The sequence below is a fragment of the Balaenoptera physalus genome (genome assembly GCF_965194825.1).
Source record: "Balaenoptera physalus genome assembly, chromosome: 8".
NCBI lineage: Eukaryota > Metazoa > Chordata > Mammalia > Artiodactyla > Balaenopteridae > Balaenoptera > Balaenoptera physalus.
The window spans coordinates 119,053,179-119,070,426 of NC_138887.1; the positions used below are offsets into that span (position 1 = coordinate 119,053,179).

At 49.9% G+C, this 17,248-nt stretch overlaps 1 protein-coding gene across 8 annotated transcripts in view; it reads right to left on the reverse strand.

Annotated features, from left to right (window-relative positions):
• Positions 1-17,248, reverse strand: part of PRKAG2 (protein kinase AMP-activated non-catalytic subunit gamma 2) — a 278,947-nt gene that overhangs the window by 25,551 nt on the left and 236,148 nt on the right. For 5 of the 8 annotated variants that reach the window (XM_082473795.1, XM_082473794.1, XM_082473797.1 and 2 more), the window contains 3 exons: positions 17,001-17,107; positions 1,307-1,388; positions 225-283 (listed from right to left, as the gene is read on the reverse strand). In XM_082473795.1, the coding sequence (XP_082329921.1) occupies positions 225-283; positions 1,307-1,388; positions 17,001-17,107 (248 nt within the window). The remainder of the gene's footprint in view (positions 1-224; positions 284-1,306; positions 1,389-17,000; positions 17,108-17,248) is intronic. The other 3 variants (XM_082473796.1, XM_082473800.1, XM_082473799.1) reach the window with 1 other exon arrangement.

The window sequence follows — 17,248 nt, forward strand, 5'->3', positions numbered from 1 at the left end:
CTTCAAGCTTCAAATATCAGACTGATTTACACTGAGGTTTCCTGCACATTATATATATTTGGAAAAATCAACCACCAGCACCACCAAGCCAGTACCAAAAAAGAAAAACACAAAATCTTAAAACACAAACACACACACACACACACACACACACACACAGCTCTAAATACGTACAGAGAAATATATAGCTCCACTTACTTGACATAAGGATTTCTGGCACTTACCATGGGTGATTTATAGTATCTATGAAGTATATTAATGAAATCTGTAATTGTTAGCATTCCTGGAAGAAAGAATTATATATTAAATATAAAACTATGAAAACATTAAAGAAAAATTTCAGATGATAAGCAAACCTGGAATATTTATTTACTAGACAGGCTTCTAGATTACACTTTAAAGACTACCAGCACAGCTTAATATATTATTTAAAACTATTAATCTGTTAATTATCTACAACCCGCTAAGATACACAAATTTAGCTGAAATTAAACCTGATAGTAATTAATGGAATTAATGCAGTAGTTGGCAATTCACCAAGACAAAACTTTCTGAATGTTATTAAACATCACAAAAGACTTGTGGCTACATGTAAATAATTTAGGATACTTTAAAATAAGATAAAGTATCCCATAAGCTCTAGAAACATGACACTTTTGGTAGCACTTGGATTGTTTTCTGAGAATCCTTCTAAAAACAGTGGCTTTCACAGGCACAACTTACGAAGGGCCCACTGTGTGCCGGACACCAGGACTACAGAGATGAAGGCGTGAACCTCCCCCCTGAGGCAGCTGCAGCCCGAGGGGCGGCGGACACGGAGTGTCATTTCAAAATGATGCGATGCCTCCTAACAGGGACGACACCCATTGTCCACTGTGATTCATAAGATGAGAAATTATGGAGCTTAGATACTGTGAGTTACGTGGTATTTTAAATAGCGTAACAACGCTTTATCAAAGGTACCAATCACGTTTCCATCGTTTCATCTGCGGTGTCAGAAAAGTGCTCACCGGGGATGGCCCACGGCGGGAACGCGAGCGGAGGGGCCGACAGGGAGGGGTCGGGCCTCAGCCTTGGGACCAGGGGACCGGCAAAGGCACCAAGGAGGCTTCAGAGCCAAAACGGCGCTGAATCCAGAGAAACTCCACACAGGTACATAAATGTTTTGAATTTACTAGCAGTCCCACCGCACAGGATGTAAAAGCAAGACTGTCCTTTGGTTGGTAACATGTCTCCTAGGCTGCACTCCAAACCAGCACTTCTTGAACTAATTCAGGCTTTCAGATCCCCGGCCCGTGCCGCTTACCTACAAAACTTTGTCTTTTACTCTCCCACAGAGGCGCTGCTCGGACACCGTTGGCTACTAGGGCAAAGAAGGCCTTTTTAACCTAAGACCAATGAGAGAGACAACACACATTTTTAAAGTCTATATATATGCAGGGAGAAAAATACCTTCCACTAAAACACTCAACTAAACCTTACCAGTTAAAAATAACAGAATTTATTAACATTAGCAATATGCTTTTGTATTATATTGAAAGGTATATAGGGATTGGAGATTATTTTTTCAAACTGAAACAATGCAATCAGAGAGACTTTATGTAATTAAAACCACACAGAAAAATTAAACTTCAAAGGTTTGTTTTTTTGGGCCACGCCACACGGCTTGCGGGATCTTACTTTCCCCAACCAGGGACTGAACCCAGGCCCTTGGCAGTGAAAGCGCCGAGTCCTAACCACTGGACCGCCAGGGAATTCCCCAAACTTCCGAGTTTGATCTTTCCTATATGTGGTTATTAGTTCATTCAGAAATACTGAAGTTATATCAAAGAACTTGAAATGAAAATTTGTTTTTCATATGCTGAATAACAAAACAAGCATTCCCCCCTTCATTTCCCTGCGGTTGAGAAAGAGAAGGAATGAAAGATGTAATATACTCCTACTTTTATATCTTCTTGAGACAAACATTCACTGTGTGCCTATTATGGGCTGGGCCCTGTTCAGAGTAGTTCACATACAGTATCTCCCTGAGCCCTCGGGACAAACACCCTCTGGGACACTGTGACAGGCAGCAGAGGTGATGATTTATTAAAAGCCAAAAGCTCAGTGCTGAAAATGACCTCTAAATACAGACAGCAAATAACATATGGAAAATGGTTCAATTTTACTGATAATCAAAGAAATGAAAATTAAAGCAAATTTAAAGTACCATTTATAGCTGCTAAATAAGCCAGTATTTTTTCGTTATAGCACCCGACACAAGTGCAGTTGTAAAACCACTGGTGGCTCCATGAATTGTTAGAATAGTTTTTGAGCCACAGCTTGTATCAAGAATCACAAAAATATTCATACTGTTTGTGTACTAGCTTTTTCTCTGTTGAATTAGTCACTCATACAAAAATTTTAGGAGTAGGATTCCTGAATCAGAGATGTTCAATTATGTGGCATTATTTCTAACATTGAAAACTGGAGAAAGATCTGCCTCCAACAAAACTTGTTAAATATTGGTATACCAGTGAGAAAAAAGCATCAAATAGTATAACTGTGAAGACTATGCTGAAGTAAAAAAAAAAAAGGTTTATGGCAGTGAAAGTGCAGACTATAAAATTATGCATTATAATTATATAAAACATGTATTTACACAGAAAAGATCAAAGAGAAACAAGCAAAAAAATTAAACTTTTATATTATGGAGTTGAGGCAGTGGAAGTGTATCTCTTAAAATTTTTTTTTATTCTGTGGTATACTTATCTTTTTAACTAAGAAAAAGGTTATTTTCTCACCCACTATACTCCGAAACCCCTTGTTAACTTAATAGTGAAAAGAGAGGATTTCAGGAAACGAGAGCTTCAAAATCAGAGTAGAAGTAATAACTCAGCACCCGTTTCTGCCTTTACTGTGACTCATTTCGCCTCTATTTAGAATGACGTATGTAGGTGCCTGGTTCACCTGCACAAGGGCAGAAGGACGGCTGGTGGGTGAGGGGGGCTCTCATTAGTCACTTTCCACACTCGCCTTAGCCAAGTCCAGCACTGTCCTGAGTACGGCAGGGATTCCATCAATCTGTTGAACAAACTGGCAGGGAAACTAGGAAGAGGAGGTGAGCAGAGCCAACCCAAGGACACGGGAGCCAGACGGTAACTAAATGGCATCCACAAATTGGCAAAATGGTTTCTGAACCACAGCTTGTATCAAGAATCACAAAAATATTCACACTGTTTGTGTACCTAAATGGCATCCAGGGACGGTGTGCCAGTGTGAATGGTCTATTTCTACCTTGATGAGGCTCTGGGAATCCTTGACTGTGGGCCTAGAAAATATTATAAAAGAATATGGGGGAAAGTCACGGATAAACGGATTTTGAAACACATTAAATATCTGCTTAGCTTGTTTTTCTAACTGGCTGGAGTAGGCAGGGAGTGGGGGCACTTTTAAAACCACAAACTGCTTACTGTTTCCTCCAAAATAACAGATTTAGCAGAGAAAACCAGCATTAAAATCATTCATCAGCATCATGCACGTAACCCTAAGTGACCACAGCTGTTGAAAAGCCACTCCGGAACGTTCTGGTTTGGCCATGATGAAATAGCTGAAAACAACTGCACGAGTTGGACAAAACATACAAACCCCCATTAGAAAGCACTGGCAGACAGCACGAAGGCAGGATTCAGGGAACTACAATCCTTGAGAGAAAAGAAAGATATGAACTGAGCTACGAAATTCTGGAACTTTTCCAAAGGCATTTTCCGAAGCATCTTCAAATAGGCGAATTTCAATAGAATATTTGAATCTATCAAAAGCATCAAATAAAACCCAGGCAGGAAAAATACAAAGAAAACCACACCCAGCACATCATAGGTAAGATGCTAAAAATCAAAGGCAAAGAGAAAACCAGCCAGAGGGAAGAAAAGACACTAACTTTCAAAGGAGCAGCAATCAGACAGATGGCAACACCAACAGAAGCAGGGCCTAACTTTAACACTCAATATAATGACTGTTCTTTCAGAAACAGAGAAAATCCTGCTTCCCCACAATAACTTCTCTGACTAACCTGCTACCTGCAAGCTCTTAAACAGCCTCTAAATGCTCCAAGTTAGTTACTAAAGGGGTTTCAAGGCCTCTGCACACAAAACACAAGGAAATGCCCGCACAGCACTGACTCTCTCAGGTACCGAAGACGGACAGGCCAGGGATGCAGAGGGTGGGGTGATGTGTGCTGACCTCAGGTCATCCTGAGGATACACTGCTGATGCCACGTGAGGGAAACACCCAGGGAAGCAGCCGTCCAGGGGCAAAGGGGACGTGAAGAGTTCAAGGTGAAAAGTGCCTTCACCTCTGCACGAGAAGGTGTTAATAAAACAACCAGATGCTAAGGAAATACTTGGAGTGAAGGAAAAAAGCCTCCTAGTGGTGTCAGTGGGCGAAGCTGCAGGACCAACTGGACAGACTGACTTTTCGGCAGCTCAGGTCCTTAACCCTCTCTGAGCCTCGACATTCTTAGCTACAAGGTGGGGCTAACAGATAGTGCTTTCCTCACAAGGGCGTGTTTTTTTGTTTTTTTGGTTTTTTTCCTTTTTTGGCCACGCCTCACGGCTCGCAGGATCTCAGTTCCCCGACCAGGGGCTGAACCTGGGCGCTCGGCAGTGGAAGTGCTGAATCCTAACCACTAGGCCACCAGGGAACTCCCGCAAGCGCGTGGACTAACCAGACTTGCTGTGAAGATGTTCGGCATGAAGAGCCAAAAAGAATAAAAGCTTTAATTTTCCACTCTCTGCTGACAGACCAGAAGCAGAGAATGAGTTACTGTTTTAATTTCAGCCACACGAACTGTTGACAGGTCCACACGTCATGGAGGGAGTCACAATGCCACCCTCCAGAGACCCGACAGAACTCCCCAAAGTGGACAGCCCGTGCTCACAGTACCGTAGCGGGGACGTCTCAGTGTCCCCAGATGAGCAGCCCCGCCTGCTGCTGTGGTTTCACTGCAGCCTCTCCGCAGTCACGAAGCCTTCTAAACTTGGCTTTCTTAGCACCACATGCACGGAGTGTTTGAGAGGCAATTTAAAACTACGCTCAGGAAACTCCTCAATTACAGAAGGCACAGGGTGTCACCAACGAACCATCAACAGGCGGAAAGAGGACGGGCGCCGTCTACTAATAAGGGGAAAACTCTAGGGGCCTGGAGTGCCTCTGAAAATGTCTTTCTTTTCAACTGGTAACGCAATTTGCTCAAACTCAATTTACCAATTAAAAATTTTATATTTTAATAGGATTTTCTTTTTTATAAATTTATTTATTAATTTACTTTTGGCTGCGTTGGGTCTTTGTTGCTGAGCGCGGGCTTTCTCTAGTTGCGGCGAGCGGGAGCTACTCTTCGTTGCGGTGCGCGGGCTTCTCACTGCGGTGGTTTCTCTTGTTGCGGAGCACGGGCTCTAGGCGCGCGGGCTTCAGCAACTGTGGCATGTGGGCTCAGTAGTTGTGGCTTACGAGCTCTAGAGCTCAGGCTCAGTAGTTGTGGTGCACGGGCTTAGTTGCTCCACGGCATGTGGGACCTTCCCAGACCAGGGCTTGAACCCGTGTCCCCTGCATTGGCAGGCAGATTCCTAACCACTGCACCACCAGGGAAGCCCTGAATAGGGTTTTCAAACAACCAAATGTGATAATCAGCTAAGTAAAGAGGAAAATAAAAGTCTAATATAAAAATGATTTTTAAAAAGGGTAAGCCGGCCTTAGTTGTGCTAAGAGATTCTGGCAATCTAAATGCCAAGTAGCACATCTGTGTTCCCCCAAAATGGGAATCTGATTCCTCTAATGCTTCCCTGCTTTCCATACACAGTTTTACCCTGATTCTAATTGTGGGGCTTTTAAAATTAATGCTGATGCATAGCTAAAGCTCTTTAAAACTGTTCACTACAGTTTACTAAGTTTTTACATCAGAGCTCGTCAAATGGATTTCACAACACCTGCCGGCGTCTCCCCTGAGCAAGGACGGGCCCAGCTTCTCAGGTTTGGTCTCCAAGACCCTCTGCGATGCAGCCCCAGCCCGAGCCCTACGGCCCAGCAGACTCCTCAGTCCGTGAACTTATCCTCCGTTTTTCGGGCTGTGTCACGATGTTCCTCCCACTTCAGAGGCACTCACCTTCTGCTCCACCAGTTAAAGCCCAGTTCACAAGCCCTCAGCACCACCTGCCCACGTCACGCCCAGCCAAGCTGAATCCCTCTACTCCCGCAGGACCTCATTCATCTCCTTCCTGGAGTCTCCCTCGTGCCTCCTTAGGTTTAAAAGTGGCAGAGAAACATCTCTGACATCTTTTCCTCTTGAACAGTTATTCGCACACTACAGGGAGTATAAACTAGAAGGTGAGCGAGGAGATGCCAGGGCGAGAGGCAGGTGTGGCAAGGGTAATGCTAACGAAGAGGAGGAGCCGCGTGGGGAGGGGCCGGGGCCGGGGCAGGGCTGAAAACAAACAGGAAGATTGTTTCAAATCAGGTCATGACCAAAGCCACCCGCCATCACCATCAAAGGATTATTTTTCTGGAGAAACTGCTTCAGAAATCAACTACACAGAGACGAACATTTGGGCGCTTCCAATGAACACGATGGTGGCCCAACACTCTTCCGTGAGACGTCCCCCCAGGCAGAAGCTCCCCTGTGATCAGCCCGCAACTGTCGGCGCTCGCTCTTAATTACGAGCCACTCGACACCACCTTGAACGTTGAAGCCGCACAACTTCTAGTTTTGAATACATCTCACTAGATGGGTTAAGAACAAAGAAACTTCTAAGAAGTAGAACAGAGAAGTAATGAGAGAAGGAGACAGGATAAGAATATTAAAGGATCAATTCAGGGGGCCCAAGATCTCCCGACTGAAGTTCCAGAAGAAAGGAAACAGCAGGAAGAGAATCTCGGAAGGAACAGCACAATGAACACAGACCGAGTGACACGTGTGTCAGGTCCCAAGGCCCATCGGGTGCCTGGCTCACAAGTGGAAGAGACCACAACCAGGCGCACGGCATGGAAGCACCAGAGAGAGAGAGAAAACCCCAAAAGCTGCAGAGGGGGGAATCACATATAAAAAGATGGAGATTAAAGAAGAATAAAACCACAACAGCCATCTCTTCAGCAACACTGGCAGCTAAGAGCAATGGAACGATGCCTTCGAAATTCTAGACCGACCGCATGGAATCTACACATAGTCTACAGATTGCGTATAAGTAGCTAACTCTCATGCATCTTTTCCTGGGACACGTATGGACAGTGTTTGCACCCCCTGACCCCCCTGATGTTTGCACCCCCTGATGCAGCTGGATAGCGTTTGATGAGGCCGCAAGGTTGGGATTAGTGTCCTGATGAGAAAGACCAGAGCTCTCGCGCTCTCCAGGCAGCTGTCTGCAAGCCAGGAAGAGAGGCCTCACCAGGAACTGACGCCACCGGCACTTGGTCTTGGACTCCCAGCCTCCAGGGCTGAGGGAGAAATTCCTGTGAAGCCTGCCAGCCTGCGGGGTTTTGTTATGCAGCCCGAGTGGTCTAGGACCGGAAGCTCCTGGAGAAAGTGCTCCACCAAAACAGAGCGAATAAATCACGAAAGCAGAAAAGCATGTGTTCAAAAATCAGGAGAGGGTGGAGGTAATTCCCGCCATGACCCAGTGAAAGTCTCAGGTGATGAGCAAGAAGACACAGAGCCGGCAGGAGTGGCTCCAAGTGGGGCTGGAAACGTGTGGGCCAAGTCTGGCGGCACAGGAAATCCTACTGAGAAGTTAGCTGGTGGGAAAAGCCTTAGATGTTCAAAGAAAATAAAAAACGGAAGAATTCTAAGCTCCAGGAATAACACTGAACTGTACAAATAGGAAATGTAACCACAGTAAACCACTGGGCTCAGTGACACAGTCAAATGAATGAAAGCACCCCGGTACTGAGATAGTGACACTGGGCGTGAGAGGAGGAAGGAAGCCACACAAGGAACAAAGAACCCAGCTACCGAATTAGGGAGGAAAAAGTGTCTAAAACTAATGAATCAAGGTAATGTGGCAGTGAGCGCCAGATTTAACAGCTGAACTGTTGGTTCTGGGGAATTTGACAAGGGTGTAAGGAACAGGGACTGCTGTTTTTAGGTAAGCTTCTTTCATACCACTTTTAAACTGCGTGACGCTTAAAACCACAGCCTGTACTTCTGGGTTTACAGTCTGCTGGCTGTCGGCATCAGCAGGTCCCCCCTCGTGTGAGCCTGATGGGGGCGGGGCGCGTCTGGTCACCCTCACACCGCCACAGTTCTGAGCCCCCAGCCTTATTCTCTTCTGGAACGCGCTCTAATTCCCACTGTTCTGGATGCCAGCTACTTATTAATTGGGCCTAGGAATAATTCAGCTTATTGAGGAATCTTTCTGGATATTGGTTATTATTTGCTCTCTCTCCTGGTTTCAAGTCATCTGTTAATTAGATGATGCGGTCAACAAAGTCAGTATTCAAGTCATTGTTCCAGATGCCGCTGAGCTCAGAGTGAAAGAATCTTAAGGCGCCCCAGCAGTGTCTTACCCAGAAAGCAGAGCCTGGCTCGCACGTGGTTTATTTGAGAACGTGGTCCCGGGGGCAGGAGTGCCACAGGCTAGCAGGGGAGCCAGTGTCAGTGTGTGAAGGGTGGTGGAGCTGGCCGCAGGACAGGGGCCTGACAGGGGCTCGATGGCACCGGGATCGTCCTCCCCGAGCGTGCGAGGCAGGGGCGTTTCCCCACCTGCTCGTCCCCGCCGGTTACGGAAGCGGAGGTGCCGCCCACCACGCCTGCAGGGCTGGCTGCGGGAGCAGGTGGCCCGGCCCGCGAGACGCATCCAGTACAGCTAGGAACCTCGCTCCAGGCAGGCTGCGATTTCACTGATGTTCCCCTAAGGTCCGTACGCCAGCAATCCACTGAGCTGCCAAGATACACTTCTGCATCTTATCCATCAGGACAGGGCACGAGGCTCTGTCAACCGCCAAGGTGAAACCCAGATTTGCCTTTCATGGTATTACCACATCTACGAACAGTCCTAAAAGGAAATCGGGTTCATCTCCCCGACTTTCTGGGGTCAATTCATGATAGGTTTCCAGAGATTACTACTTTTATTACTTTATGAATATTTCATTCAAACACCTTACCTGGGAATGACACCACATTTCCCACCGTTTTCTGAGGACTCTTTTTTTCCTCTCACCTAGAACCTCGGGCGTCAGGCCTCAGACCTGTTCTCCACCATTCCTCCACTACCACTAAGAGCCTGGCAATCTACATCCTGATTAAACTAGGGATCAGAAAGCAAACAGGCACTCTCCTACAATCCACACCTGTCCTGGGCTTTAACTTCTTCTAATCACCATTTACTGTACTTTTTCCGTTTTGAAGATCATTTTCCTTGATAATGAAAAAGCACAAAACGAGCTGAAGAGTTTCCCTTCCTCTTTATCAGCACCTGCAGCATGAATCTTGAGCAACAGAGCGAACCCTTATTCTTGCTTCTAAAGCAGGCGAGCACCTGCTTCCCGCTTGTGGATCTCGATTCTAACCTCAGCTAAGAGGACCCTGGGCAGCCCCCTCCTAGTCATGCCCTTCTTCAACTTACTTCTATGCTCGTCTTTCTACATTTTCTACATGTTCTTCTAAAAACCCGTGTTTGGCAAACAGCCACTTACTTGGACACTTGCCTGTTTTCTTTCACTGGCACTATTAAAATCATATCAATTGGAATGAATTGAACAATAAAACAAAGTAATAGTGGATTATAACCCAATGCAATCTCTCTCTCTCTCTCTCCATAAACGTATGCCGACACAAATGACTGAATAAATAAGTGAAAGGAGGGAACACATGTCCCTTGCAGAAGAATTCCAGCTAACTTGCGCAGCCCTCATCTTCCCACTCCTTACGTGTGGGCGGTGCAGAGTAACCTTCTCCTAAAGAGGACAGTATGGAAAAGGGGAACTTTACAGTAAAGAAACCTGACAGACGTACCGCAGCCAGGTGACTGAGGTTAAGGTTGACAGTGGTACGCCAGGCGGACAGTACGCAGTTCTGATACGACGTGAAGGGCACTTTACCTCCATGCTCTTCCTCCCAAAGCCCATAATTCAAGTCTGGTCGTGAGAAAAAAACAGCAGACAAATTCCATTCGGGGGCACCCTACAGCACACCTGGCCAGGTCTGCAAAACTGTCAAGGTTCCCAAAAGCCAGGAAGTCTGAGAAACCGTCACAGCAAAGGGGAGCCTAAGGGGACGTGACGACTAAATGTTCACAGTAACCTGGATGGGATCCTCGAGCAGAAAAGTGACATCAGGAAAGACACAGGGAAATCTAAACAAACTGTGGACTTCAGGCAATAATTATGTATCAATACTGGTTCGTTAACGGTGACAAATGTGACCATACTAACGTAAGATGGCAAAAATGGAGGGAACTGGGTGTGGGGTATATGCGATCTGTACTATCTTCACAACTCTTCTATCAATCTAAAAAAGTTTATAAAAAATGTTGTTAGTAGAATGTTGCTAAAAACACACATTCCCGCACACTGCCATTGTGAGGGAAGGCCTATATGATTCTCAGTGCTCCCCTCGCCCCCGGTCCTGGAAGTGATGATTCCATTGTGAAATTCTATTTACTCTGGAGCCTTCCATACCTCCTGAGGAGTTACCATTTAGAATCTGAAGGCACTAAATCACACCCATCAGTACTATCTGCGCTGCCAGACTTCTCCGGAAGGGATGGTGTGTGCTCTCGACTCCGCCATTTACTAGGTTACTGTCTCTCAGCCCCAAACCCTCCCTTCTAACTCTGCTTCGTGACACTGGGGCCCTGGGGACCACATCTCAACTCTGCCATGGGCTCTACTGCGGCCTCTGACAGGAGGGAGGCCAGCGAGGACGGGAGGGCTGGGCTGAAGAAGGGCTGCTTCACCTGCCGACCACCTGATCAGTCTGCGAGGGCGGCCACAACACAGCACCATGAACTAGGGGCACCAGGCAACAGAGATTTATCGTCTCAGTCCTGGAGGCTGGACGTCTGAGATCAAGGTGTCAGCAGGCTTGGCTCCTTTTCTGTGCAGAAAAATCTGTTCTAGGCTTCTCACCTGGCCGCCGGTGGTGTGCAGGCACGCCCTGACACCCCTTGGCTTGTACAAGCGTCACACCGATTTCTGCCTTCGTTGTCACTGGTACTCTCCCCCTATGCATGATTCTGTGTCCACATCTCCCCTTTTTGCAACGACGCCAATCACGGTGGGCTAGGACCGACACCTCCTTAACCAATTACCTCTTAGCGGCCCTGTGTCCAGATGAGGTCATGTTCCGCAGCGCCTGGAGGGCAGGACACAGGGCTGTGGGGGAGGACCCGGCGCAGTGCACATCCCCACCTGCGGGCTTCGCTCCCGCGGCAGCAGCAGCTGAGTCCAGCCTGAGCAGCCCCCTCACGCTGCCCCCCCCCGCCTGCCGCCGAGGCACAGCCCCGCCAGCGGCGGCCCTCAGAAGGCGACACAGGCTCCTCCTTACCTCCACGATGCCCCAGAGCAGCGGTTTTCGAACCGCAGAGCGCTAGAACCAGAATCGCTGGAAGGACTCAGTGAGACACGACCACTGGGCCTCACCGTGACTTTCGGTTTAGTGGGTCTGAGACGGGCTGACGGTCTGTGTTTCCCGGAAGTTCCTAGTGATGCTACAGCTGCAGGTCTGAGATCGCTGCCTCAGAGGTCAGTATTTACCCTGTCAGTTACCCAGTTGACTTACGTCCAGTTACCACTGGTTTACGTTATTAGCTTTCTGTTCGATGGCTGCTATGGCTTCTGTGTCCTGACCGGACCCCGACTGATACAGAAGCGCCCGCACCAGGCAGGGTTCTGGGGACACAGGGTCTGGGACCGGGCTCATGTCTTGGGGCCTGAACACGGTGCTGAGCTCTGGGTCAGCGGGCACTCAGATCCCCAGTGACCCCGGGCAGGCAGCGGCATCGAGAGGGAACAAGCATCACCTGTGACCGTGGTGCCCCCGCCCCACTCTGCAGTCGCCAGAGGAGAGCAGGGGCCAGGGGCTGCTGCACTAGCTGTCACTGCAGCGAAAGGAACATGGGATCCGGTGTGGGCAGAGTCCTGCCAGAGGATGGGGCTCACACACCGGGGAAGGACAAGCTCCGACTGGGGACTCTCGGTCACCGAGAACCTGGCAGCCTCTATGGCAGCCCTAAAAAGCCCTTCTCTTGTAGCTACCAGGCTGACCCTTCCTAAATCAAACACAAAATGTAACTCTGCGGGACTTGGAGCTTCACCACCCCGAACTCACGGTCTCCCCGGTCTCTGACGTGAAAGCCGGGGCACTGATCTGGGAGGAGTGCAGCCCTGGAACCCAGCACAGCGACAGGGTTGGACTGAGACGAAGCAGAGATTCCTGAATGCCAGGGTGACTCCGAGCCTCCCTTGGCAGTGGAAACAGCTGGCTGTGTGGTGTCCGAATTGCCTTTCTTTGCTTGGAAGCCCAGTAGCAAGTTCTCCTAGGCAGATGCCTTGCACGGGGTCACTCATTCTCCAGACAACCACAGCCGCCTGTGCCGCCCCGAGACCTGTGACTGGGGACAGACTCCAGCCTGCCCCCGAGAGGGGGACTCACACATGGAAACCACGAGAAACCTTCGCTATTTCATATCTGCAGAAACCTGGAAAGTAAGCGTGGGAATAGCTTCTAATAATATTAGACCGAGGAGAGGGAATTTAACACTGGATACGGTACAGTTTATTGACACAGGTGGATTTACCAGAAACGTGGATCTAACGTTTAGTGCATGCCACTGGAAACGGCTCTAAAGCTTTCTGAGTTGACTGCCTTGAAATGCAGGGCATTGCTGAGTGCATGTTTGAGGAGGCCGAGATGCCAGAACTTCAGAGGCCTAACGAGGAAGAGTGAACCCACAGGCTTAGGGAGATGTCAGCACACGCGGCCTGCACACCCAGCCCTCAGCTACCGTCCCCAAAAGCGCCCCGAGGTCACAGCCTCCCCAGGTTTTTGAGCAATGTCTGCGTGCGGGGACCCCTACCCCCTGAGAAGCTGCGTGCTGGTTGTGCTCTGCAGGGGGCAGCACCATGACGGCCTCACTGATGCCAGCGTGGTGGCAGGTCCTGAGGGAGCAGGGCAGGCACGTGGCCAGGGGTGAGAATGCTCTGATTCGCAGACGGTTTGGTCGTGGCTAACCAGTTACAGCGTCCCTAGGAGTGAGACTGCGGTTATCCGCTCAGTCCTGAGTACGTCACTGGGATCCCTACGCTGGCTCTCGGACCCACGGGGCGCGGGATATCGTGCCGAGGAGGACCAGGGAGGACGCCCCTGAAGCTACCAGACTGGCAAGCCAAGCGCAGCAGAGCGTCCCTGGGGAAGTGCGCAGACGGAGAGGCTGACTGTCACACCCCGGGGAAGCTGCCCGTCTGGCCGTGACCGCGTCTCCCAGAGTGACTGGATTCCTGTAACTCCAGATGCCGCATCGCAGGGCCCTGCAGCCGTCAGCCACGCACGCTTTTTCTCTGTACCAACGTACAAGGACCCGGAGAAGCAGACTGCCTTGACCTGGCACGGCACACTCTCACACCCTCACCCCTGGCTCTCTGACTGCACACGGTCTGCAGAGATGCGGACCACCCCACAGGCCTCATGTCACACGGTCCCGTGACATCGGTGACACCGTGCCGACTGGTCTGATGGGCAGGAAGTGGCAATGCTTTAGACGCCTCAGTGTGACATCGGCCAGCCAGCCAGTGAGGGGTCAGGGTGAGGGAGGCCACGGCCTGGAGCATCGGAGAGACCCCCATGCCACTCAGGCTGCTGCCCGCACCCCTGCCACCCGCGGCAGGTCCACGCAAGCGGCACACACCGAGTCTGAGCGCTGCTCTGACACGGTCAGAGGGAGTCTTCAGAGGGGCCCAGAGCAAGACACAGCTCTGCGGCAGGGCAGGCCCCTCGTCCACCGGGGCCTGGGACCCCCCCCAGGCCGAGCTGGGGACGCCGAATGAGGCCCCCATCAGGCACCAGCAGGAGATTCACTGGGTTTTCGGAGAAAACAAACAAACAGCAAAAAGCCATGCCTTCTTCTGCAGGTAATTATTTTCCTCTTGAGAAATAGTTCCTGGCTTACTGCGGGGCCCTGGTCGGGAAGGAACAACTCGGCTGAGATGCCGAGTGACCGTGCAAGCCGAGCGCCCACCCCGAGCGGGCGGCGTCTGCCCCGTCCAGCCTGAGCGCCGGGTGCCCCACGGCACCGGGTGAGGGAGCCGGGGGGAGTCGGGCATCACCCCCTCCCTCAGTCACCCCGCACTCGAGGCTCCGGACGACCGCCGACGCCGAGGGAGAACCAGGTGGGCCGAGGGGGAGGGACGCGACTCCAGGACGGGCACTGGGCTTCCGGGGCACCAGGACCAAGGCGCCGTCTCTCACACCCACGCGAGACACAGCGACAGGACCCTGGGGTGCGTCACAGCCCCGCCTGCGGGAGGCCCATGGGCCTCGCAGAGGCCGAGCTGGAGGCTGAGGGCGCAGCCGCCTGGGGCGGGCGGCCCTTCTCTCCCTCTCTTCTCGGGCTGTCCCAGTCACCTCTGTTGTCTGCGACCCTGTTTTCAGTTCACCTGTGAACGGCTGACTCTGGTTCCCAGACCAGCTGTGTCTCTGATACTCTGGGCCCTCAGGGTAACTTGGTCAGAATATAAGGGTTGTTCTGCAACCTGCTTTTTTTTAACTTAAAAATAAATGTATTAGGGGACGTCCCCGGTGGTGCAGTAGATAAGAATCCACCTGCCAATGCAGGGGGACATGGGTTCGAGCCCTGGTCCGGGAAGATCCCATGCCGCGGAACAACGAAGCCCGTGCGCCACAACTACTGAGCCTGCGCTCTAGAGCCCGCGAGCCACAACTACTGAAGCCCGCGAGCCACAACTACTGGAGCCCGTGCTCTGCAACAAGAGAAGCCATTGCAATGAGAAGCCCGCGCACCGCAACGAAGAGTAGCCCCCACTCGCCGCAACTGGAGAAAGCCCACGCACAGCAACGAAGACCCAACACAGCCAAAAATAAATAAAAAATTAAATCTTAAAAAAAACCCAAACAAACACATTCTCCACAAACGTTTTTTCCGCCCTCCTCAGTGGCTCCGTGCTGTCCTATCACACGTGCACACAGGGAGCCGTCTAGGGCACGACCCCGCCCAGAGGACGGTCACCTGGTCTCGGGGACGGGCTGTGTCTCCCCTGCTCGCTTCCCTCGTTCTCGAGACATGTCCCTGACCACAAGTGCTGTCTGTGTCCAGACAACAGTCGACTCAGCCCTTTCAAACACATCTTTAACTTGCTGTAACCAGTGCCAACGCCCCCATTTCCATGGTAACCAATTTTAGCTCCTTTAAAGCTTAGAGCCTCAAGGATTCGTGACTTCCAGGAGACAGGCACATGCAGCTTCTATTCATTAGGGAAGTGAGAGTCACTGGATTAGTGACCTCCGATGATCCACAAAGCATCACGTTTTTCATGTCTTACTCACTCTGGCTAAATTCTAAATTCAGAAAAGAGTTAATTTTACAACACGGGAAAAGCTGAGCAAGAGTGAAAGCAGGTGCAGGGCGTACCCGCTGTCGTGTGCTTTTCTGTTGGTGGAAAAGCTACAGTCAGGACTTCGGAGGGTGGAGTGAGGGTGAGATGGGTTGGTCCACACTTCTTTACTTGGGGAACTCAGAATTTCTCGTCGCTTTACTACTGAAGTCTGCGGTCAGTGGCAGAGAATATTTCCGGTAACACTGCATCTGGGTGCCTCTCTGTCCTCTTTGTGTCAAAGAATCAGAGTTGTAGAAGGGACCTTGAAGCTTACCTGGTCCAAAGTGAATTTAGCAAAGTCATAGGATTTTAGGCCAATTTATAAAAAAAAAAAAATTGGAAAATATAATGAAGAACTAAGCCATATCTACATTCTTGAGAATCCTATGCAGCTGAGACTGAATGCAGGCAAAGTAGCTCCTAGAGCCCAGGCGTCCTCAAGGAAGAGCCACAGGGCGGGCCGCTGGGGGCGCCAGCAGAGCAGGCGGGGGAGGCCTGGGGAGAGGGCCCCGAGCGCTGGGAAGAGCTGGCAGGGCCGGGGCACACATCTCCCAGGACAGCCCTGGACGAGACTGAAAGAGGCCGGGGTGAACTGGCACAGGCACCTTACCCGCTGGGGTCCCCCTAAGGGGTCAGCGGAGGCTGCCCTCCCTGGCCTTTGCCCCTTCTCCTTCTCCCCCAGTCCCTCAGGGGCTCTCCTGGCAGGACGCCCTAATAAAGTGCCCACTGCCCATGAATTCCTGGCTCAGCATCTACTTTTGGGGAACCCAGGTGAAAACAATCCTGCTTGGTAAAGATTTATGTATAAATCTATACACCAAATGCACACACGTACACCTGTGTACGCACATGTATCTTATTACACCGGATGTAATTTGGTCATCACACTGAATGTATTATTTGGGACTTTTCACGTCTGATTTTAAGTCATATTGGTATAAAACGAGTTACAACAAGCATAATTTTAATACCAAAGTAATCAGGTTCAAATTTTCTGCCGAAAGAGATCAGTAGAGTTTTCTCTTAAGAGATTACCCACCTGAGTGATGCTTTCTTTTTAACCAGTATTATTTCAACGTCATTGTTCTACTAAATAGCTAAGGCCTTCAGGACATGCCGAGGGAGGAGGTGCAGCTAGCAGACCCGAGCACCAATTCCAGACCCCGTCACTCACCAGCTCTGTGGGCTGAGTTCTTAAATGCTAGAATGTGAGCAAACTCTAGATAATGAGCTTCCTTATCCGTAAAACAGCACATTCCTCAGAAGGCTGCCATGACGACTGACAACTCAGACAAAACCTCAGCACAGGACCCGACGTGCAGAAAGGACTGGATACTGTCTGCGGGTATTGCTGGATTTAACTTACCCGACAAAGCAGGCACCAAATAATATACCCCAGATTCGGGGACACTGGGCACACTCACTTGTAACGTGGTATCAAAGACCACAAGCTTGGAGCTGGTTGGAACGATGTCGTAACACTTGTGTGACCTCATGAATCGCATGTAAACACCACTTTCTGAGTCTTCTGCTAAAAAGGAAAGAAAAAAAAGGCAAATATCAGTAATAATAAAGAACTTCCCCTATCAGATTAAGAGTATGCATGAAAAATGTACTGCTAACAGACTTAATGGAAAATAACAAGTGTTCTCCCTGTAAGAGCGAGAAGCTC